The sequence below is a fragment of the Mesoplodon bidens genome, assembly GCF_964165515.1.
Source record: "Mesoplodon bidens genome assembly, chromosome: 3".
NCBI lineage: Eukaryota > Metazoa > Chordata > Mammalia > Artiodactyla > Ziphiidae > Mesoplodon > Mesoplodon bidens.
The window spans coordinates 8,459,994-8,483,515 of record NC_138178.1 but is presented as its reverse complement, the minus strand read 5'-3'; the positions used below and the strand labels follow the sequence as shown (position 1 = coordinate 8,483,515).

The window sequence follows — 23,522 nt, the reverse complement described above, 5'->3', positions numbered from 1 at the left end:
GCCTCTGGCCGCCCCCTTTCCTTCTACCTGTCGTGGGGCCCCCTTTCTCACCTGGAAGTCCTACTTTGCTGGGGGGGGGGCAACTGGGTTCCAGGGAGGTAAGTTACATCGAAGTCGAAGATGGTGATGCAGATTAGGGCCAGACTGTGGATGCTCAAGACTCAGTGAAGGGATTTCACCTTGACCCTAGAATCCATGAGAAGGCACTTAAGTCTCTGAGCAGGGGAGAGAATAATGAAGTACATACTAAGATCAGCTCGTGTGGGCAGAAGGGGACGGGGTGGACAGGCCGCTCTGGCTTAAGGAAAAGAGGACACAACTAGATGTCAAAGCACCCGATTTAAAGCGGGGCCAGCTACTAATTCCGGTGTGACCTCGGGCAGGTCACTGTCATCTCTGAGCTCAGCTTCCCATTTGTGTAAGGGACATAACACCTACCTCATGGTGTGGTTATGATATTAACTCAGTGATTAATGGAAGTATGAGACAGGCCTAGCAGCAAAAGCTCCAGAACTTCAGGCAATAAAGTGCTTTCCAAGGACAACTAAATCTGCACCCACAGCTACAGAAGCACATGTACTTATGTGTACTTATATTGAAAGAAGCCATCAGGGTTTGGGTCTCCTCAAGAGGCTTTCAAATTTGACTTTGCTTGCTCTTGTTTTTGAAGCCATCCTTGGACCCACGGTAGAACCAGATATACTTTCAGTGCCGCAGGAATTCTCGGAAACCATCTGGACAAGAGGCTTTTACACAGTGATGAGGGCGCCCTGACGGTTCTGCAGAGGCCGGCAGAGGAGGGTGGGACATGGGACAAGGTGCTCTGGCCTTCTTCCGCCTGCTCCTGGCTGCCCCACTCCCCTTCCACTTCTGTACATATTGGGGTCCCAGCCAGGAGTTCATTTGAACGAGCCTTTCCCGTGGTTAAGCGCATGGTTTTGGAGACAGACAGACCCTGGTTTGTATCCTGGTTCTGTCACTGAGTTACTTTGTGAAATCCTCAAATTCCTCGTCTGTGAAGTGGAAATAATAATATCTTTTATGGGACAAATAATGGGGTAACACAGTTCTTAGCATGGGGACTCCCGGGGAGGTCCCGTAGTTAGGACTCGGTGCTTTCACTGCCGCCGTGGCCCCGGGTTCAATCCCTGACCAGGGAACTAAGATCCCACAAGCCGTGCAGTGCGGCCCAAAAAACCCAGAAAACAAAAAACAAAGTTCTTAGCATGGTACCTGATACACAGCAAACTCGATGAACAACACCTACTCTTGGTGGCTGCATTTCTAACCCAAAGAGAATTTCGAGACTCTGGGGACCCTGGTAGAGGCCGCTGTCATCAAGAAAGCCATTGAAAAGAGATTCAAAATGTCAGAGATCTAGACCTTGCTCACTTGGCTTGGCTACTGCACCCTGAGCTTCATCTTCTGAAAGTTGTATCACAGACTTTATATTAAAAAGAACAACTAGCTAGTCCAGGGCCTGACACATAATTGGAGTGCAATAAATCTCTGAATGAATAAATGGACCAGACACCTGAAAAATAGACATGTTTCATATTTATCTATTATAATAGTAAATTAGAACAAAATCCAAATATAAAAGATTTTATGAGATGTTTGTATTATAGTTATGAATAGTAAGTTCATTGTCTCATTAAAATACTTCCTAAAAGTGCCTTGCTGCCAGCTGAGGTCTCTCCGATGATCCTTGGTATTTGCCTGGCTCAACCAGGCGGAGGCAAAAGATCTTTGGACAGGAGACCTGGGTTTACTCCAGATTCTGCTACTTATGAGCAAGTCACTCAACTCTTGAGCCTCAGTTTCTTCCTCTGGGGAATGGGAATAACACCACCGCCCAGGCTACCGCACGGGTCCACTGTAAAAGTCATGGGATGACAGATGCACCAGCGCTGTCCAAACTACAAAGTGCACCTGGCACTTAAAGTCCGATGAGAGTGATGCTCAGCCCTCTGCTGAGACTCACATCAACCCTCCCACCTGGAATCTTCTCCAACTCCCCTCTGCCTACCCAAATCCTCCCCTAGTTCAAGATCTCCCCCTTCCAGAGCTTTCCACCCGACCCTGAATGTGATCCTTCCCTTCCAGCTCTGCTTTTGCTCATTGCCCTGAAGGTTCACATTTGTGATTTATCATGCACACACGCTGTGCATGCTACGGGGTGTTTCCAGCTCAGGTGGACCTGCGTGGGGTCCCGGCTATGGCGCTTGTCCCTTGGGAGACCTGTGGCAGCCCACCTGACACCTCTAAGTCTCATCTACAGAACAGGGATGGTGATAACTCTCATCGATTTGCTCTGAGGAGTAAATGAGATCCTTCACGTCAAGTACTCGACTCAATGCTGGGCACGGAGCGAGAACTCAGACAACCGCAGCTGTTATGGTTGACTGAATTTTGCTCCTTCACTGTGTCCTGAATTTGTCCTATCACCCCAACTGGATTTTAACCCTTGAGAGCAGGGTCCCTATCCTATCCACTTCTTTGGTTTCCCCTGACCCCACTGCCACTCTAGAAAAGTGCTGAGTTCATCGTATATTCTCAAAAAAACACCTGTTGAATTGATCAAAACGAATTAAGTTGTTTTTCTCCAAAATAGTGACCCAATCTTTATAGTGGCCCATCACGGCCAACTTGACAAAGCCAATGTCCACAGGGTAAAGTAACCTCTTTGGATCCTGTTATCAAGTTAAAAATGTGTGAGGAATGCCCAGAGCGCTCAGCCAAGCCATTCACATCACTGAGCTATCCTACCTCGCTGAATGTGCTGCATGAATCAACAGCCTGAAAATATTCCGAGGAAACTGATTTGAGGTGGGAACCTCTGCCAGATTCTGGAGCGTTCTCTTTCCCTGAGACATGAACTGTAATCTTATAGGCGCAGATAGTATCAAAGATGACACATATGTACGTTTGAACAAAGAAAATCGCATACAGCATCCCGAGGGCCATGTTGGAGGAATGCGTTATAGGTGAAACAGTTCTGTTATTTTGCTAACAAACTCCCTTGGATGTCGCAGACCTCGCGCAGAATTCTACGCCATAATGAGTAATATTATGGGCAGACTCACGCCATTTACGAAACAAACATGATTTACATTTGTGAATAAGAACTATTAGCTAAATAAAAGTCCACTTTATTACACTGTCAACAACAGAATTCTGATTCTCATATGCTATCAGTAACTATTCTCAATTACTCTGGAAATCAGGTTTGCGTCATCATTTGCTCTTCCACATTTTATTTTATTTATTTTTTCCAAACTGGCCTGAAGATCACAAAAGAGAAATGTTCTTTGGGAACCGTATCACACCTTTCCCAGAATGAGCAGAAGACTGAGAATAACCCAGGCATTTTCATGCTGGTCCATCTTTTGTCTCTTGATGTCAAAGGCTTCCCTGACCAACAACTGAGAAACTTAGCCCAAGCCTGGCCTTTCACTGATGTTCTCTTATCTTCCTGGACTCGAGCTAGGAAAAACGAAGCCAGGCCTGCCCCATGGAGAGTTTACCTTTTACCGAATTCCAAGCGCTAGCATCTTCCTGCTCTGCATCCTTCACTCTCTCGTACCCAGAATCCACCTATGGTATAGCACCCTCCCCATTTTCCAAGTAGGGAGCAGAAAGGGGGGGAAAAGCCTGCTTTGTTGGAGATGAACGAAACCAAGGATGTGATGTTCTTTTTTATGATAAATGTACGTTTTTCTACTAGTAGGCAAGTTCTTCATTTCACATGGTTAGATCGAGTGGTGCTTTGATATATAGAATTCCAACCGATCAAGTTTAGGGAACTGAAAATACAGGATTCTGAGTAAGTTGAAGGAACTGAAGAGAGTACAATCCAGGAATATCCTCCTGCTGGGTCTCAAGTTTGCTTGACTGTGAACGTCTTGGGTTCTAGACCTCTGAACAGTAAACAGGTGCTAAGAGCAGGGCTGGCCTCCGTCGTGCTCTCTGCCTGGATGGAGAGATTCACGCGCCTTTGGTGCTCACTTGTGGAAGAAATGCCACTATTTCCCTCCTCGTTTACCTCTACTCATTATCTGTTTGACTTCTTGGTCCTTTGCAACCTACCCTTTCTCTTCCTCAAAGCAAAAGAGTGAGAACGCCCCACTGCCTGGCTTCCTCGTTGTTTTAATTGGCAGTACATTGGGTCTGAGCACACATCCTGCTTCCTTAAGACCTATCAACTCTCCCCAGAGATACGGCCATTCAGGCCCTTGCTTTCAATGGCTCTTGCCAGGACCGTCTGCCCTGTTCTGTTTCCTCGTGTGCGGCACCCAGCTCTCACCCTGCCCCTGGGGCTCGAGGAGGTATTGGGGATGGGCAAGGTGAAGGCCAAGCGCCATGAGGTACCCTCCACTCCAACCTCACGGGTACTTCATTCTTCGTGGCAAAATCCTAAATCGTTTAAGTTTTGGCTCATGGTCTGCAAATAACAAACTGCACAGGCAAGGCCCCTCGGGTACAGTATGTGCACCAAAAACCACGCTTGGAAAGAGAGGCATCATCTTGGGGGACCTGCTTATCCATCACACAGCTACTCTTGTCGGATGGCCTCCAAGATGCTGCTTTGCTCTGCTTGGCCCTGGGGTGAGCTGGGAAGGAGGGTGGGGAGGGTAAAGTCTGGCTCTTCTCTCTGACCACCGATGCTGGTGCGAAATGAACACAAAGCCAGACAGATGAGGGGTGGCTCCGTGATCGCTAGTCCTATCGAGAGGTGGTTCGGCGGACAATCACACTTTTCTTTTCCTTCCGCTTTTCGGCTGGAGAGTTAATTTAATTTGGTCATGGCAGGATTAGCAACCAGGCCACAGAGGTGAAGGGACATTATCATCAGACAGCATATTAATCCTCTATCCCACCCAAGGCACAGGCAAAACCGAACAAATAGCAGCTTCTTGGAAATTGAATTTCTGTTACCCAGATGTCAAAGATGTAATACCCCAATTACACAAACTATTGCCAGTGAAGCATGCCAGTGAATATGCAATGTAAATGGGGTGAATGCAGAGCCACAAAACTGCACGGTCAGCATCTGGCTCCGGGTGTGAGTGATAATTAGCACGGTGTGTAGACACTAATAAACATTTATGTCTGAAATTACAACTTTTAGCAACGTTAATAAGGGATATATTGGCAATCTGTAAAACAAAAGGTCTTGAAAAGAATGTCATACATTAAGCAATGGCAGACATTTCCCATTCTGGCACAATCTTTTTTTTTTTTTTTTTCCTTCTCTCTAATTGCAAATGGCCATGCTGTTGTGCTGAGAAATTCATTGACATAAGAACCTACCTAAAAAAATGGGTTGTGTCTCTTTGGCCTTCCCATTAACATCGGTGCTGAATTCTGAGATCTTATAGACCTCATGGTGATAATCTGGGGTGAGAAGACAACGAAAAATTAGAATTCTAATGACCTACAAGATATGAATCAGCAAGAAAGTCTAGCAACTCATTATATATAGTAGGTATAAGCTATACTTTAATTTATAAATATAATTTTCGAGAACTCAGTTAATCACAGAATTTGTAGTCACTGGTCATCCCTACAACTCTGCTTACTCTGGAGAAGTACACAGACTTGGAATTACTACTTTGACTTTCGAAAACGGCTCCGCTTGATCACACAGTTTTCACAGGAAATTTGGCCCACAGATGCCAATTACATATGAGGCTTCTTTTCTTCCAAATGACAAGTATGTTTACAAGGAATAGAAAGAAACTTGCCCAATCAGAGGCCAGGGGAAGATGCCAAATTTATCTCTACAACCCATTTTCATGAGTAGATGAATAGCATGCTTTAGAGTTACCTGGTACTCTCAGTTTACCCAGAAAAACCCCAGGCTTTGAGCAGCTTACAGGCAAGCACACATGAAAAATACTGATTTGTTATTTCAAGTATAGTATAATTTGGGTAAGAAAGTGAGTCTCGCATTCAGCTACTGCACTTTAAAATGCAACCGTTTATGTTCTAAAAATGCACCTGCAGAGAGAAAAATCAGATCCATAATTTTTTTAAAAAAAGGAAAAAAACAAACTTGCTATGTCAGTCAAACTTTAAGACACAGTATTTTACAAGCTTCTCTATAGAGGCTACTGTGCTTTGGCAGTTGTCTGTTTCTAAAAAGTAGGATCGTTTAGGTAAGAAACTAGACTAGGTCCCTTGTTAACAGCGATTCCCTTTTTGGGGCCTTAGACCTCCCAGGACAAGGTCTACAAAACTCCTCTCACTTTTAAGATAAAGTAGTAGGTTCCCTGAGGTCATAAATAAGAAAGCAGCCTGCATTCCAGAATGAATCAGATAGACCAACAGGCCAGTCAAATATGGAGGGACTTTTAAAGTACAAATGACTGAGCAATCAACACTGCTGGGGGAACAAAATGTACGTAGAGACAAGGAAAAGCCAAATATTTTGAATACGTAAAACTACTTCAGGCTTTTTTTTCATTAAACAGTATCCGAGCTCAATAGGAGGAAGCAGGAATAGATCTCCAAAATGTCTATAATCAAATCATTTTCAGAGTAACCCAAAGCAGGCTTTACTGAATCTGCATCATAGTTAGCTCGGCTTAGCTGGAAATTGCAATCGCCCTCTAATTTTCATCAGCTTACATGGGACTTCTCCGGGTTGGTAACACAATCGCCTTGCTCTCTGCTTTGATGCCCATGCTAGATAAAACAACAGAGGACCAAAGTGGACAGGTTCTCTGGTTTGGTTCTGACCTCAAGCTGATTCAAAGGCGATACTTAAACAGGAGCATTCTAAACTCAATATTGGGACTTGTGACATGATGGGGAGAAAAAAGTCACCTGCCTCTAAGGTGACACGATGCACTTTGATAGACACATTTTTACATCTGCCCTTAAGTTCTCATCGTTTTTCGAAGTCACATCAGGAAAAACAGGGACTCTTAACAAGTCACTGGCCACAGGCAAGACTATTCAACTTTCCCCTCGCCTGATGAAATAAACCCAAGCCCAGAGACTGCGGTGTACACCTGTTAAATCGTCAGGGGTCGGCTGGATTTTTTTTTTTTTTTAATGATACTTACCTGACGGATAAGTGATCTATTCGAAAACACCTTTCCAGGCCAAATAACGTACCCAGAAAAGATGCTGAATGTCAACAATTCTTATTTGGGCTTGGACACCTAATGAGCGTCTTTCTTCGTCTTCCAAACGCCACCAGCACCTTTCTTCCTCCTCTTTGGGGGTCGGAAAACACATCGACCCCCCAACCCACCACAAGCACTGGTCCGGGTTGGTGTCCGCACCGCCTGATGGAGAGGCGTCCTCCCCCACCCCGCCGCCGAGCCACAGGAGTGGAATACCAAAGAAGGCTCTCCGCGCCCCAAGTGTCATTGTTTGCTAATTTCCTGATGTGCCCTCCGACTTGTTTACGCGGAATCACATCCTGCCTCCCCCCGGCACAACTTTCCTCGCCGCCCGGCGGCCGCAGCCCCCCCTCGGGAGGGGGCCGGGGGGCCCCGGGAGCCCCGGCCCCCCGGGAGTTGGCTGCGCGGCCCGGGCAACGGGCAAGGGGCCGGGGGCTGTTTACGCGGCGCCAAGTCCTCGCTCCGCCGCCCGCACGCCCCCCGCCCGGCCCGGCCCGGCCAGCCGCTTACCTCGGCTCACCAGTTTGAAGCTCTGGGATTTCCTGCTCCGCTTCCTCTCCGAGAACTCCATGGTGCGGCGGGCAGGCGGACGGGCAGGGTAGGGGCTGCGGCCGGGAGCGGCCGGCCGGCCGGGCGGAGGGACGGAGGGAGCGGCAGCCGAGGCGGCGGCGGCGGCGCTGGCTCTTGTCACCCGGCAGCGGGAGCGCGGGGACCTAGGTCCGTCTCTTGGATCCGCAGGGGGGAGGCACAGGCAAGGGAAAAACCACTCGAGCCCGCCGGGGGCTGCGGCCGGCGGGGCCCGGCGGGAGGCGCTCTCCCGGGAGAAGTTGCCCCCTCCTGGCCGCCGCTCAGCGCGACCCCCGACCCCGGCTCATCCCCGCTGCCGGGCGAGACGCCGCCGGAGCCGAACTTTCCGTTGGGGAGCGAGTAGTTGGGGGCGGGGAGGGCGGGGAGGGCGGGCCGGGGCTGCCGGCGCCCTGGGCGCTCGCCGCGGGCCGGCCTGGGCGCAGCTCCGAACGCGGCGGCGGCGGCGGCGAGCGCGGCCCCGGGGACGCGGCGGGCGGGTCGAGGGCGGCGGCGACGGCGGCGGGGTGCCAGCCGGGTCGGGGCGCTGACCGCCCCCGTGGGAGGAGGGGCGCCGGGAGGAGGCGGCGCTGCCGGGACCCCGGGGCCACCTGCTGGCGGAGCGCGGCTGCCGCCATCCCCGGGGACCCGGGCCGCCGCCACCCACCGGCCTGGCCTCGAGGAGGAGCCGGAGGCCGCGGCGCGGCGCTTTCGGCCCGGCCGGCCGGCCCTCTTGTCCCCCCAGGACCCAGGGCCCTGCCCGGCGCGGGGTCCGGACGCCGGCGCCGCGGGGGTCAGCGAGTCGGGGCGCGGCTGCCCGGGGGGCCCGGCTCCGGGCCCCGAGCTCGCCTGCGTCTCCTCGCCGCTCCCCGGGGCCGATCTCGTTCTAACAGCCCTGGGTGTCGGGGACCCTCCTGGCCAGCCCACTCCTCGCCTTGGGATTCCGGGTGTGCGAGGGCCAGACTCACTGGTTTCAGGCAAGTTTTAGGGGAAAAAAAAAAATCAACCGAAACCCAAAAACTTACCCATCTGCGCTCTGCAAGGAAAAGAGATTTTAGAATTGACTGATGAGCCGAGTATGGAAAAGAGTGAGCTTCAGTTCTTTATCCCAATACGAGGAGGGTTGTAGGAAGATCGGGAGTTATGTTCAAGGAGAGAACTTGAAATGGGGGCTTTGGGGAGGGTGGAAGGGGTGAGCGGTGCGACGTCAGGGGGTGCCCGAGCGCTCTGCTGACTCTTAGGGAAGAAATGGCCAAGGCAGGTGCAGAGAGGTCTGCCTTTTGGTGTGACAATGCCAGAATAATTGGAGGAAACCGAAAGCTTGTATTAGTTTTATACAATATTCTTTTCTAGGGAGCTAAGAGCACACCATTGCTTTCTCACAACAACTTTATTGTGGGAATGGAAGAGAATTCTATACCACCTGGGACTGGCGGGACAGAAATGTGATCTGACAAGCTTAAAAGTACCGCCACCAAACTGATCATCTCTAGACCAGAACACAAAGAGAGTAAAGAGATGGACAACCCATCCAGCACTGTGACAAGTTCAGGTGGCCTCAAAAGAGTAGAGAGGAATAAGGGGAAAGGGTATGTTGATAAGTGTGGTAACAGGTTCCACTGCGAGTCTCGTTCAAGTGAGGAGACAGCAAGCTGAGTAAACATATACACACCAGGAAATTAAATCAAGGAACAAGGTAACCTGGCAACGAGTGGAAGCAGAGCCTGGTATGCCTTCTGAGGTCTTATGTTAGGTGGCCTGCATGTGGCAAGTGGGGAGGCTGGTTATACCTGGCTTGGAGGTGAGAAAGAGGACCATTCACTGAGTTCGCTAAAGCAAACCCTTAAACAAGAGGTTCTTTACTTTTTTGGTCACTGTCTCCTTGGAGATTATGTTCAGAGCTCAGGGCCTTTTCCAAGAAAATATGTGCAGGACAAAATTTTGTATAGATTTTTTGGAGTTCTAAAAGGTGGCAGAAGGGATTAACGTGATAACAAGGGTTGATCAACTACCCTATCTGGTTCTCTACCATTTTTTTCCCCTCTTTCTTTAAAACCAAACACGTAAAGATGTTTTGAAGATTTCTAAAGAAACAAAGCATATGAGGCTGCTCCCTGGGCTGGGACCCTTTCTTTCTTTTTTTTGTAATGCCTTTAAAAATGTTATTCCAGGAATTCCCTGGTGGCACAGTGGTTAATAATCCACCTGCCAAGGCAGGGGACACGGGTTCGAGCCCTGGTCCGGGAAGATCCCACATGCCGTGGAGCAACTAAGCCCGTGCGCCACAGCTACTGAGCCTGCGCTCTAGAGCCCGCGAGCCACAACTACTGAGCCCGCGCACTACAACTACTGAAGCCCGCGTGTCTGGAGCCCGTGCTCTGCAGCAAGAGAAGCCACCGCAATGAGAAGCCCACGCACCGCAACGAGGAGTAGCCCCCGCTCACTGCAACTAGAGAAAGCCCATGCACAGCAACAAAGACCCAACACAGCCAAAGATAAACAAATAAAATAAATAAACACAAACAAACAAAAATGTTATTCCAGAAGCCACAGGATGAGCACTGTACTGATTTAGGAACATTTAGGATCGTTCATGCCTTGGAGCATACAATGAGATTTTTATTATGCTTAAGCTATGATAAAATCATTGAAGGTGACATACCAGGAAGCACATCCCTAGGGGGATATTACCAACTTAGCATTTTCAGTTCAAGTGGGAATATGAATTCCATTTGCTTAAGAAAATAATTTTGATACAGTTAAGAAAAAATGTTTCATTGTGATAATGTTTTAAAATAATGATCATTCTCCTTGACCTTTTTTCCTGGCTCAAAAAAAATGTCCTGTGAGCAAGTTGGTCTCCAGAGGCCATAGGTCAGGCCTGTCCTATTAACATTGAGAAAATCAACAAATACTTGTTTATTCTCCACCATGCCTTTTTTTTTTTTTTTTTGTGGTACGCGGGCGTCTCACTGCTGTGGCCTCTCCCGCTGCGGAGCACAGGCTCCAGACACGCAGGCTCAGTGGCCATGGCTCACGGGCCCAGCCGCTCCGCGGCATGTGGGATCCTCCTGGACCGGGGCACGAACCCGCGTCCCCTGCATCGGCAAGCGGACTCCCAACCACTGCACCACCAGGGAAGCCCCTCCACCATGCCTTTATATAACAAAAAGGTATATATTCATAATTAGCATTAAATAAAGATTAATTATGACGTTTAACTAGAAAGAGATTTCTTCAAGTGGTAGGTAATAGCTGCTTGGGCTGCCATAACAAAATACAATAGATGGGGTGGTTTCAAAAATTGAAATTTACTTTCTCATAGTTCTGAAGACTAGAAGTCCCAGATCAAGGTCTGGCAGAGTCAGTTCCTAGTGAGGGCTCTCTTCCTGGCATGGAGATGGCCGCCTTCTTGCAGTGACCTCACACGGTGGAGAGAAAGACAGCTCTCATCTCTTCCTTTCCTTATAAGAACATTAATCCCATCATCGGTGCCCCACCCTCATGACCTCATCTAAATCTAATTACCTCCCAAAAGCCCCACCTCTCAATACCATCACATTTGGGGGCTAGGGCTTCAACATAAGAGTTCGGGGACAGGGGACACGGTTCAATTTGTAGCAGTATTGTTTTTGGTTAATTGAATATACTTTTTGTGTTGGGGTGCTCTGGATAGTCCTGTAGGAGATGTACTAAGGTGACGTCTCCGTTTCAATAGTTCAAGTTTCCCCAAAGGTTTTAGGACCGCAGGTTTACATATTATTAAAGCTCAGGGAAAACTGGTCAAATATTCCATGACTTCAGGTAGGCCAAATATCTTATCATATGACCATTCTAAAACTCAGTTGATTATAAAGATTAAATGTAGGTTTTAATCTCTGACATGAGACAGGTAATTTGGCCAGAGAACATTTAAGCAATCTTAACCCTAATTTTTAAAATTCCATTTCTGAAAACTCTGTCCTGAGAGGAATAGCATTATGAAGATCTCCATCTTCATTTACAGCCCTGCTGTCCAATAGCAGTATAATGCAAGCCATAAATGGAATTTAAAGTTTTGTAGTAGCCACATTTTTAAAAAGTAAAACTAAACAGGTTAAATTTATTTGAATAATATATCTTATTTAACCCAGTGTATTAGACATACTATCATTTTGACATGTAATCAATATAAAAATATCAATGAGATAGTTTACATTCTTTTTCTGTGTACACTGTCTTGAAAATGGTGTATATTTTACACTCAGAGGACAAACCAATTCAGATTAGCCAAATTCAAGTATTTAATAGCTACATACAGCCAGTGCTACCACATTAGGCGGCTCAGATTTAGAGGAATTATATGATTTCAGCCATGCTGTGTACATAGATATGACTATACCTGGTTATTGTTTAACCCTCAAAAAGAAGCAGATAAGCAGGATGGCATTAGGGCTTGAGGCTGTTTCTAAATCTTTGATTGGAGTCTCTGGAATTGAAAATCCTGTCAGTAGGTTCTGAATCCTTCAGGAAGATTTAATAAGTATTAACTTTTCATTTTATGATGATCACCCTTCAGAAGGGTCATAGAATAAGAGGCGGCCCTCCTGGAGCCTCAGTTTATCAATTTGTTGCTGGCATAACTCAAGTTTCCACTTTCATTTACTTTATGGGTTTAGCGACTGTAACTTAAAAGACAGGAGGTAGTATCTGTAAGAGATTACTTAAGTGAAAATGAGATCTTGGAATGTGTCACCCAAAATGTTGCCTTATATTTATATGAGGCTTCTCATATAGGAACTCAAGAATACTTACACATTATCTAATGCTCTTAATTGCTATAGGGGGTTGGTAGATATTAATATTCCAATTTTGCAAATGAGGAAAATCAGTTTTAATAAGACCATTTTTTAGTGAAACTCAAATGCCATACCGGTTTCCTGACTCTTAAATGTGATACGTTAACCTTTCTACCTTTCTGCCATTTCTTTAAGATTAAAAATTTAATGTTCTTTTTTTATTAAGATCTAACTTATATACAGTAAAGAACATGCCTCTTAAGTGTACATCTCAATCAATTTCTTTTGCTTCCGTCTACATCCGTATGACCGCCCTCCCTCCAGGTTAAGATCTAGAACGCTTCCAGCACACCAGTCAGCTCCCCTGTGGGAGCTGCTCCCCTCCCAGCAGATAACCCTTACGAGGACGCCGCAAGTCTAACCTCTACCACTATAGCTTGGTTTCACGTGTTCTTGAACTTCATAAAAATGGCATCGTGGGCTTCCCTGGTGGCGCAGTGGTTGAGAGTCCGCCTGCCGATGCAGGGGACACGGGTTCGTGCCCCTATCCCGGAAGATCCCACATGCCGCAGAGCGGCTGGGCCCGCGAGCCATGGCCGCGGAGCCTGTGTGTCCGGAGCCTGTGCTCCGCAACGGGAGAGGCCACAGCAGTGAGAGGCCCGCGTACCGCAAAAAAAAAAAAAAAAAAAAAAAAAAAAAAAATGGCATCGTACAGTGTGTACCATTTTGTGTCAGGCTTCTTTTGTTCACCATTAGGTCTGCGAGGTTCACTTCTGTTGTTGGGTACAGTAGGAGTTCATTCTTTTTCTTTGCTCTATATTAGTTCATTATATAAACATACCGCAAACTGTTATCCATTCTACTCTTGATGGATATTCTTATACATTTCAGTTTGTGTCTTTTGGTGGACATAAGCACATGTTATCTTGTGTATATGTTCATGAGTGGAATTTCTGAATTTTAGTGTATATATATATATATATATATATATATATATATATATATATATATGTTTGGCTTTAGTAGGTACTATAAAATAGTTTTCCTAAGTAGTTGTACCAATTTGCACTCTCACCAGCAGTGTATGAGAGTGCTAGCTGTCCCTTATCTTCACCAACACTTGGTAATATCAGGGTGTAGTGGTATACCATTGTCTCATTGGGATTTTTTTTTTTTTTTTTTTTTTGCGGTACGCGGGCCTCTCACTGTTGTGGCCTCTCCCGTTGCAGAGCATAGGCTCCGGACGCACAGGCTCAGCGGCCATGGCTCACGGGCCCAGCCGCTCCGCGGCATGTGGGATCTTCCCGGACCGGGGCACGAACCCGTGTCCCCTGCATCAGCAGGCGGACTCTCAACCACTGCGCCACCAGGGAGGCCCGAAACATTGGGATTTTAACTTGCAGTGACATTAAGCACATTTTCATGTGCTTGTCGGTCATTTGGACATCCTCTTCTGTGATGGGCCTGTTCAAGACTTTTGGCCATTTAAAACTTTTTGAGTTGTTGGTCTTTTTCATTAATTTGAAGGAGTTCTTTCTATATTCTGGATGTAAATCCTTTGTAGAATATTTATATTACAAATGTCTTCTAATCTGTAGCTTGTATTTTCATTCTGAATGTTCTTAACATTCTGAAATTTAATGAAAGTGGGTTTACAGTTGACCCTTGAACAACTCAGGGGTTAGGGGCACTGACTCTCGGCACAGTCAGAAATCTGAATGTAACTTATAGTCCGCTTTCTGTATATGCAGTTCCTCCTTATCTGTGGTTCCTCTACATCTGAGGTTCTGCAACCGAGGATTTAACCAACTGTGGGTCACGCAGTACTGTAACACTTACTACTGGAAAAAATCCAAGTACAGTATAAGTGGAGCCGTCCTGTTAAAATCAGTGTTGCTCAAGGATCAACCATATAGATCTTTTTATATCACATAAATTATTTTCTAGGGAATTCCCCAGTGGTCCAGTGGTAAGGACTCCGTACTTTCACTGCTGAGGGTGGGGGTTCGATCCCAGGTTGGGGAACTAAGATCCTGCACGCTGTGTGGCACGGCCAAAAAAAACAAAAACAAAAAGAAATTATTTTCTATATGCATGCTTTTCTTTTAAACTTGAATTTGTCAATATATTAGTTTCCTGATGCTGCTGTAACACATTACCACAAACTTGGTGGCTTACAATTGTGGTAATTTTTTCTCTCACAGTTCTGGGGGCCAGAAGTCAGAAATCCATCCCACTGGGCCGAAATTCAGGTAGCAGTAGGGCTGTGCTCCCTCCAGAGGCTCTGGAGGGGCACTTTTCTTGGCCTCTTTCTGGGCCTTGTCTCCCTAGCTTCTGGAGGCTGCAGGCATTCCTTCACTTGTGGCCGCATCCCTGCAGTCGCTGCCTGTCTTCATGACACCTTCTCTGTGTGTGTAAAGTCTCACTCTGCCTGTCTCTCTCTTTTTAAAAAAAATTTTTATTATTTATTTTTGGCTGTGTTGGGTCTTCGTTGCTGCATGTGGGCTTTCTCTAGTTGTGGCGATCGGGGGGCTACTCTTCATTGTGGTGCACGGGCTTCTCATTGCAGTGGCTTCTCTTGTGGCAGAGCACGGGTTCTAGGCACGTGGGCTCAGTAGTTGTGGCTCGCGGGCTCTAGAGCGCAGGCTCAGTAGCCGTGGCACACGGGCTTAGCTGTTCCACGGCATGTGGGATCTTCCCGGACCAGGGCTCGAACCCATGTCCCCGGCATTGGCAGGCGGATTCTCAGCCACTGTGCCACCAGGGAAGCCCTCTGCCTGTCTCTTATAAGGACTCTTATGATGGCATTTAGAGCCGCCCTGATTCTCCAGGATAATCTCTGTGCCTCAGGATCCTCAACTTAACCACATCTGCAAAGACCCTTTTTCCACATAAGGTCATACGCACAGGCTCCAAGAATTAGGACGTGGGTCTTTTTGGTCTCCTTGTCAGATTGACTCCAGAGCAACTACACTTCAAGACAAGATGGTGGTATTATAGACAAAGTTCTAGCTGGGAGTTGGGAGACCTTAGTACAACTACCCATGTAAATTTTTAATGTCTCCAGGCCTCAGTTTCTATATCTACAGGAATAATAACACATGGCTTATTCCCTCTACAAAGTCATTTGGGTAAAATCCTGCATGTGAAAGTGATTTGAAATATTAAAATCTATGGTCATGGTTTTAGTCTGTGCCATACTTGAGGAGGTGCAATTGAGTACCTTACTTCTGTATCACAATTCTCATCTTTGCCATTGAATGAAATTCCTAGGTAAGCAAATTCTTCCTGTGGCATTAGTGGTGCCCAGGCCATAGGGGAAGTTAACCTGGATTTTCTCCCAAATGTTTGAGCCAACATAGCATTGAAGTTTGGAGTGTGTCCTCTGGTATCAGACCTCCTGGCTTTGAAGTCCAGCTTGATTGCTTCCTAGTGGCACCATCTTGGCCAGTTCGGGGTGTGATATAATACAGCATCCTCCCAGCACTATATCGGGACAATTTAATGTGAAGTACTCCTAACCAGTAGAAGGAGCTTAGCTCCTAAACGGGGTAAAAAGCATCCAAGGGGTACAGAGGTTGCAGCCATTGCCTCTTCGCTGAAGGAGAGGGGACAATAAAGGGGCTTAGGATGAAGGGAGGGGCCCACTCCCACCTCCACCTCCACCCCCCTAACCCACCCCCAACCCCAAGGCTGGGAGTCACTCCCCTTTCGAGAAGCTGTGGCTACCTCGTGAACATGTAGCCTGCTAGTGGGGAGAGACGTTCCCGAAGGTGGGACCAGAGCTGGTCTGCAGAAACAGCTCCCAGTGAGGACACTGTGGCCCGAAGTGCAGCTGGACTCCTCCAAGCTAGCCACCGGGCTCCCACCTGAATACCTGCCATGGAGGGTCTTCCTGGGGCTGTGGCCTTGCAGTGTCTCTCTGGCGCCCTCTGTTGACAGCCTCACCTTCCGCCAGCCTCCCACTCACAGAAGGGTGGGTTTGGAGCTGAGAGACAATACATTGATAACTGGCAATTACTTATTGATACTAATCCTCTTAGAATGCCTTATGGTAAGAACTGGAAACTGGGGTAAGAACTATACCCCCACACAGAATTATTGTAAAAAGTAAATGAATTAAAGCATGTAAGTGCTCACGGGGACTTCCCTAGTGGTCCAGTGGGTAAGACTCTGTGCTCCCAAAGCAGGGGGCCTGGGTTTGATCCCTGGTCGGGGAACTAGATCCCGCATGCATGCCGCAACTAAGAGTCCACATGCTGCAACTAAGAATCCACATGCCGCAACTAAGAAAATCCCTCATGCCACAGTGAAGATCCTGCATGCCGCAACTAAGACCCAGTGCAGCCAGAAAAAAAAGCATGTAAGCACTCAGATGGGGGCTAACACAGTGTAGGTCAGCTGTTCCAACTGGCTCTTATTTGTTACCTCATCCCAGGCCCATGTCATGAGCTGATATCAAGAGAAAAATGGGACACTGCCTCTGCCTTCATGAGCGTCATCTTTAGGACCTTAATTAGATGGTCAGATGTTAGATGCTTCCCAGTTATATTTTGAGGACTAATACTATCTCAAAGCCTACCTTTAGGAAATTAAAGAACTTTTTCCCATTCTATATTGGTTTGCGGGGGAGGGGGGGTTAGCTCTTTTTAGCAGAGAAGTACGCATTGTATCTTTCTATTTGATTCCTTAACTAGAGAAATCAGTGCCAAATAAATGAGTTTGTTCAACCAATATTTATTAACTTCTACTATGTGTCAGGCAGTGTCTGGGCCCCAGGGACACAGAAGTGAACAAGACAAAAGAAAACAAAATTTGTGTCCTCATGGAGCTTAAATTCTAGGTGGAGCTGGGGGAGAGATGCAATAAAACATATGGCATAAGTGATAAATACTATGAAGAGTAATAAAACTGGGAACAAGAATGAACTTGATCCTTTCTCTCAAGTCACTACCTAAAAAGAAGTGTGTGTGTGTGTGTGTGTGTGTGTGTGTGTGTTTTGGTGCCAGTTCCATGTATATCCTGTGATTCTGTATCAGTTGTGGAAACCAGAAACCCCAGGATCCCAGGAGAACCTGTGCTGGGAATATTTTCATTTCCACCTAGAGATTTCGGTTAAATTTGAGTTAGGTTCTCATTTTTAAATCTTCCCTTCATATTATAAACATGTTCACTTCTTCAGTCAACTCAGACTCATTGTACCAAGTTGCACAAATACTCAGATGGCCGTAAAGTCCTCTCCTGATGGGCAATAGCCAATTCTTCCTCTTTTAAATATTCATGGGAATGGCCGGTCTCCATCCTATGAAATAAAAGTAGATTTAGACTAATTTTCCATTCAATTCCCCCATTCCAAAGACCTCAGAAACAGGTCTGAAAATTATAGGAACCACAAATTTGAAAAGTGTTAGTTTGATATGTCTGAAATTAATGCTTTAATTTATTCACAGAATGTCTTCACACATCGCTGTTCTCTGTAATTTATACCATATACTGTCTACTCAAGTTAATGTGTGAAGCATGGTTAAATTATGCCTAAAAGGGAATATGAAAACTATCTACAATATGGTGACGGGGAAAGGGTCTAAGTGGGAGTAACGGGGCAAAATTGAAATGAGACAAATTGAAATAGAAATCTCAGAATAACTGTCAGGTATCAAAGATGTGCCTAACTGGAATAAGTTCTTCAGAAGAAGACTTTGAAACATTTAGAGCAAGTCTACTGGAAATGGATTAGACAAAGTTCTAGAAAATATTTCTATAAAGAACACCTAATTGTATATGGGACCAAATAACGTGGGCTATGTAATCTAATGGGCTTTTGTGTGTTTCACGTCTTCGGTTTTCAGTCTTTAGTTAATCATGTCAAAGAAGGTTTGGGATAAAGATCAAATGAACAAATTCTATAGAAAGAGAGGCGTATTTTGTTAATACGATTTCTTATGTTCTTTTCCCCAATGTGTGTAACGTGCTGACAGGACTTTCATTTATTTTCTGTTGGCTAATTTAATGCTGGTCAAAGTTTGGTAAAGCCACAGCCATACCTCCGGAGTCTGCAGTCTGTTCTCCACTCCCCTGGCAGAGTGCTTTGGTCTTTTTCTGAAGGAGTCTGGGTGAGAACTGTGAAGGCAGAATGGTCTCTGTGATTCAGTCTTGTTTGATTTTGGAGATGAATAATACAATGCTAATTACTGTTTGTAAATGTTAGCAATTTGGAGATTACACTCATTAATTCACTGAAACCCCTATCTATGCGCAAAGCACTTGCTTCTAGGTTTTAGGCCCCTAGGAAATACAGATCTGAGAGACTTCTCCTGCCTTCTGTGAGTTTACAGTTTGGTTAGCTGCTAAAATGAGAAAGAGCTGCTGTTTTTACAGGGCCGTCACTTCTAAAACCCTGAATGAAACATAGGAAGTGGAATTCAGGTGGTGAGTGATTGGGGATGGGGAGAGAGGAGGTGCCGGAGGAGACCTCCAGGTTGGCGAGTATGGGTTCATTTCCCTCTGTGATGCTTAATGGACTTGCTTGAGGCTTCTCCAGAGAAACAGAACCAATAGAAGAGCTATAGATATATAGATACAGATATACATATGCATATAGAATACATACACATACTGTGAAAATTGATGAAGGAAACTTCACTGAAATGGAGTTGGGAGGCAGAACAGTGATCACACACATACCGCTTGAGGTCAATATAGATGCCAATAGTCAGAGACCTACTTTGTATCTCCAGCACGAAGTGACACTACTTTAATACAGCCAGTAGGAGAAAGAAAAATTTTCTCTCTGCCTGGCAACAGCTCAGCCAATCAGAGACTGCTACAACTCAGCCAATGAAAAGCCACTATACTTCCAACTCCCAGTTTCCTCCAATGGACTCTTAGCTTGTAATAGCCCCTCCCAACGCTCCCTTCTCCTCTATAAAAAGTTTCCTCTCCTTTGTTGTACCAGACTTGCAGGTGGTTCGCCATAGTTGTGTACCCTGAGTGGCAATTCTTTGCTGCTCCAGTATAAACCCATTTTCCTGGTAAAATAATTGGCTGCTTTATTGTTTTAGGTTAACAGTAGACATACAGATAAAGAGATTTATGTGAGGAATTGGCACGTGTGATTACGAAGGCTGAGAAGTCCCATGAAATGCATCTGCAAGCTGGAGACCCAGGAAAATTGGCGGTGTAATTCCAGTCTGAGTCTGAGGGCCTGAGAGCCAAAGGAACTGATGGTGCAAATCCCAGTCCAAGGTCAGGAGAAGGTCAGTGTCCCGTCTCAAGCAGGCAGGCAGGAAGCAAAAGGGGCAAATTTCTCCTTCCTCTGCCTTTTTCTATTCAAGGTTCTATTGAAGCCCTTAATGGATTGGATGATGCCCACCCACATTGGGGAGGGGGATCTACTTTACTGAGTCCACTGATTCAACTGCTAATCTCATCCAGAAACACTCCCACAGATATACCCAGAAATAACGTTCAATCTGGGGACCCGATGGCCTAGTCAAGTTGACACATAAAATTAACCATCATGACTCTGAAGTCGCATTTCAGCAGAATAGCATCCTTTCAAACGGAGCGCTGAACGTGCGAAGTCGTTTTTGGACTTCATCGGAGGAGACATAAACAGCACTGTCATCTGTTACTGCCTGTGCCTTCACTCTGAAGCCTCTTCCTATTTCCCTGATCTGTTCTCAGGGAAGCTCTGCTTTTGCTCGGGCTGAATCTTATCATTGACTCAAACTCACCTGGGAACCCCCATCCTATTCAGGCAACAGGGGATAGTTGTGCGTGCAGTAAGCTGCTTCGCACTCATTACTTTGCATAGCTACTGCTGCCCTTAAACTTGTACGGGCTCTGTTCCATCCTTGCTGGGGGACCAAACGGGCTCATTTGTGAAATCCTTTGTAGTTAAAACCTTTTTTTTTTCTTTTTTTTTGCGGGACGCGGGCCTCTTACTGTTGGGGCCTCTCCCGTTGCGGAGCACAGGCTCCGGACGCGCAGGCTCAGCGGCCATGGCTCACGGGCCCAGCCGCTCCGCGGCATGTGGGATCTTCCCGGACTGGGGCACGAACCCGTGTCCCCTGCATCGGCAGGCGGACTCTCAACCACTGGGCCACCAGGGAAGCCCTGTAGTTAAAACCTTTGCTCAAGAATGCTTTGATGAGATCTGTATCTAGTGGAGGTAATGTAGCAATAGTTTTTAAAACAGCAAAGCAAAACAAATAAATTGGATATCCGCTATGAAACTTGGGTAATTTGGTGATTCTTCTGGTTTTATAATTTGATTTTTTTTTTTTTTTTTTGCGGTACGCTGGCCTCTTACTGTTGTGGCCTCTCCCGTTGCGGAGCACAGCCTCCGGACGCACAGGCCCAGCGGCCATGGCTCACGGGCCCAGCCACTCCGCGGCATGTGGGATCCTCCCGGACCGGGCACGAACCCGTGTCCCCCGCATCAGCAGGCAGACTCTCAACCGCTGCGCCACGAGGGAAGCCCTAATTTGATTATTAGTAATCAATAATCTGTATAGATACACCTATACAATTCTAATAATTTTTACTAATTTAACTGAAATAGTGTATAACGATGTAAAAATATATTCCATATGTGCTTCTAAAATAATGATTTAGCCCTATGAAGTGAGACTGCAATAGTTTCCTTTTCTGAAGAATTAGGGTGAAATGTCTTTTTTTTTCTTCTTTTATGAGAATGATCAGGATTGAAGACAAGAAAGTGCGAATTAGCCGGATTAGCCTGTATTTATCACTCCAGATTTTCCCTTTTCTACTCAATTGTATTAGTGTTTTTCAAGGAAAAAAAAATCATGGGTTTTTTGAACACTTTGGCTGATGACTACCCTCACCCCTCTTTAAGTTTTCCAGGTCAGTATAGTTACATTTCATTGTAGTATCTTTGATCTGCATCATCTGTCAGTTTGGCAATGTAGAGTTCCTTCCAATTCTTAAACATTCCTATAAGCTCTTTGCTTTGTAATTCCCAGCTCCCTTTCCTGGAACTGAGAAGAGACTTTGAGCTCATCTGTGCTTGCTGACAAGTACATTTTCATGTGGCTACCACACCATATATTCTAAGGACAAGCTGACTTGGTCTCTGTCTGTAGGACACCAGTAAAACATTTCCAGCTACGTAAGCATCTTAATGCTGCAGACTCCCTCTGTCTGATCGTGACGTTTTCAGAGACTGCCTTTTTGATATTTTGATGTTTCAGGTATATTTTCTTGTGGGCAACTCAGTAGGCAGTATATACCTAGGAATTCCCACTTTTATCCTAAGGTTTTCACTCTTGGTTGATTATCATAAATTAGGGTTACCAGATCTAGGTAGCAGCAAACAAACAGAAGCACCCAGTTAAATTTGAATTTCACATAAAGAATGAATAATTTCTTAGTATGTCCCCAATATTGACGGGATATACTTATAGTTTATTTTTAAAATCATTCATTCTTTACGTGAAATTCAAATTTAACTGGGTGGCCTATATTTTATCTGGCAACCCTGTCATTAACAGGAATTTCTGTTCCAGCAGCTTCCCTACCCTTCAAGCTCCAGAACTTCACCCAGGGTTCAGAGGCCAGAGAGAAGGGGAGGGGATGGGGATGTAGGAGGGTTCTTGGCACTTTCTGGCACTTTAAACGCCACCTTAGGCCTAGAAAAGTGGTGCTCAGGTATCCGGAAAAGGAAGAGGCCTTCAGGAATGAGGTAGCCCCAGAGGTGAGAAACCTCCTCGTAGTACTGCTTTACCCAGCCATTGAAATCAATACCAATTTAATCAGCTTCCAGCAGGGCTGCAGCAATATTTATCAGTGAGTATGTTCCCTGAATTGTTCACCTGGGCGCTATAGCCAGGCCATGTTGTACCTGATGATGTCCTAACAGTATATCTGGTTAAGGTTGCCCATCATGCTGTGTAGTGAAACGTAATTCTGCCTGTAAGTTGTTGGTATGACAAGAGAAAAAAATACTTGAGGATTCACAGCCTCTCCTGCTTCTCACCTTGGCAAGGAGAATCCTGTCTTCACTGGCACTGTGTCTCTGGTCCCAGGTTGCCCTGCACCAGGTTAATGGGAGAGGGAGGGAATTAAATGCAGCTGAGGACAGTTCCATGGATCTCAGAAAGTGACAAAAGGGGAAAGGGACAGTTTCAGAAGATGAGAGCGGTAAGGCAGAAAAGGAAGAAGGCGATGTGTGTGTGTGGAAGGGGGGATATGAGACAGAGGGGGAGAGGGGAGTTTGGAGGGGAAATGTAGAGAAAGAAGGGAGTCTGGAGGCACTGTTCCTGTGAAGATTTCAGAGAGGAGAAAGAAAGAGGATTTTCAAGAAGTTTTGCTGGGGTTGGTAAGATCTGTCCCCCTTTTGGCATTTTCTGAGACACTATGGTTAATATTTATATTTATCTAATGACCTTTTGCTGTCACAGTGATGTTTCCTTGGGATGTGAATTATCCTCGGGTACACCTACATACAACCTAGCTTATGCTATTCATACAAAGTGAAGAGGGGGAAAAGCAGGGCAGTAAGCATCCACCGAATTCTGATCAAACAAATGTTGGGCAGCAAAACTGTAAAACTAGTGCCTCATTTATTCCATCTTTATAAGATTCCCTGGGAGCACTAAAACAGTTATTCTCAACAGGAACATTAGAAAATAAATTGACATCATCTTTTCATGTCTTCATGACACTGTGGATTTCCTCTTTACATCCTTTCCTCCCTTTCCCCTCATATAGATAAATATATGTGTGACATGATGTGTGACCATGAGATAAACATATTTTTTGTCATGCAAAGTAGAACTTACACTCCAAATTAATGGAATTTTTTCCCCAAAGTTGTCGACATGGATGTTGAAATCTTTGCATTTATGCATCATTGCATTGCATTGCATTTGAACATTGCCTTGTTCAAAAACACTGGGATCTCTGTTTTGGAATTACCTTCAGAGTTTACGTCAAATTATTTTGATTGTTCTCAGTAATGGAAAATCTTCATCCTTAAAGATGCATTTGACTTTTGGAAACAGCCAAAGACAATTTG

At 45.9% G+C, this 23,522-nt stretch overlaps 1 protein-coding gene across 5 annotated transcripts in view; it reads right to left on the bottom strand.

Moving 5' to 3' along the window:
* BEND7 (BEN domain containing 7) overlaps positions 1 to 8,078 on the bottom strand; it is a 77,857-nt gene extending 69,779 nt beyond the window's left edge. For 2 of the 5 annotated variants that reach the window (XM_081226980.1, XM_081226981.1), the window contains exons 1-2: positions 7,647 to 8,078; positions 5,314 to 5,397 (exon numbers count right to left, since the gene is read on the bottom strand). In XM_081226980.1, coding sequence (XP_081083106.1) covers positions 5,314 to 5,397; positions 7,647 to 7,707 — 145 coding nt within the window. In that variant the 5' untranslated portion in view covers positions 7,708 to 8,078. Of the gene's footprint in view, positions 1 to 5,313; positions 5,398 to 7,073; positions 7,082 to 7,646 lie in introns of those variants that run through there. The other 3 variants (XM_081226984.1, XM_081226983.1, XM_081226982.1) reach the window with 3 other exon arrangements.
* Between the last annotated feature and the right edge of the window lie 15,444 nt (positions 8,079 to 23,522).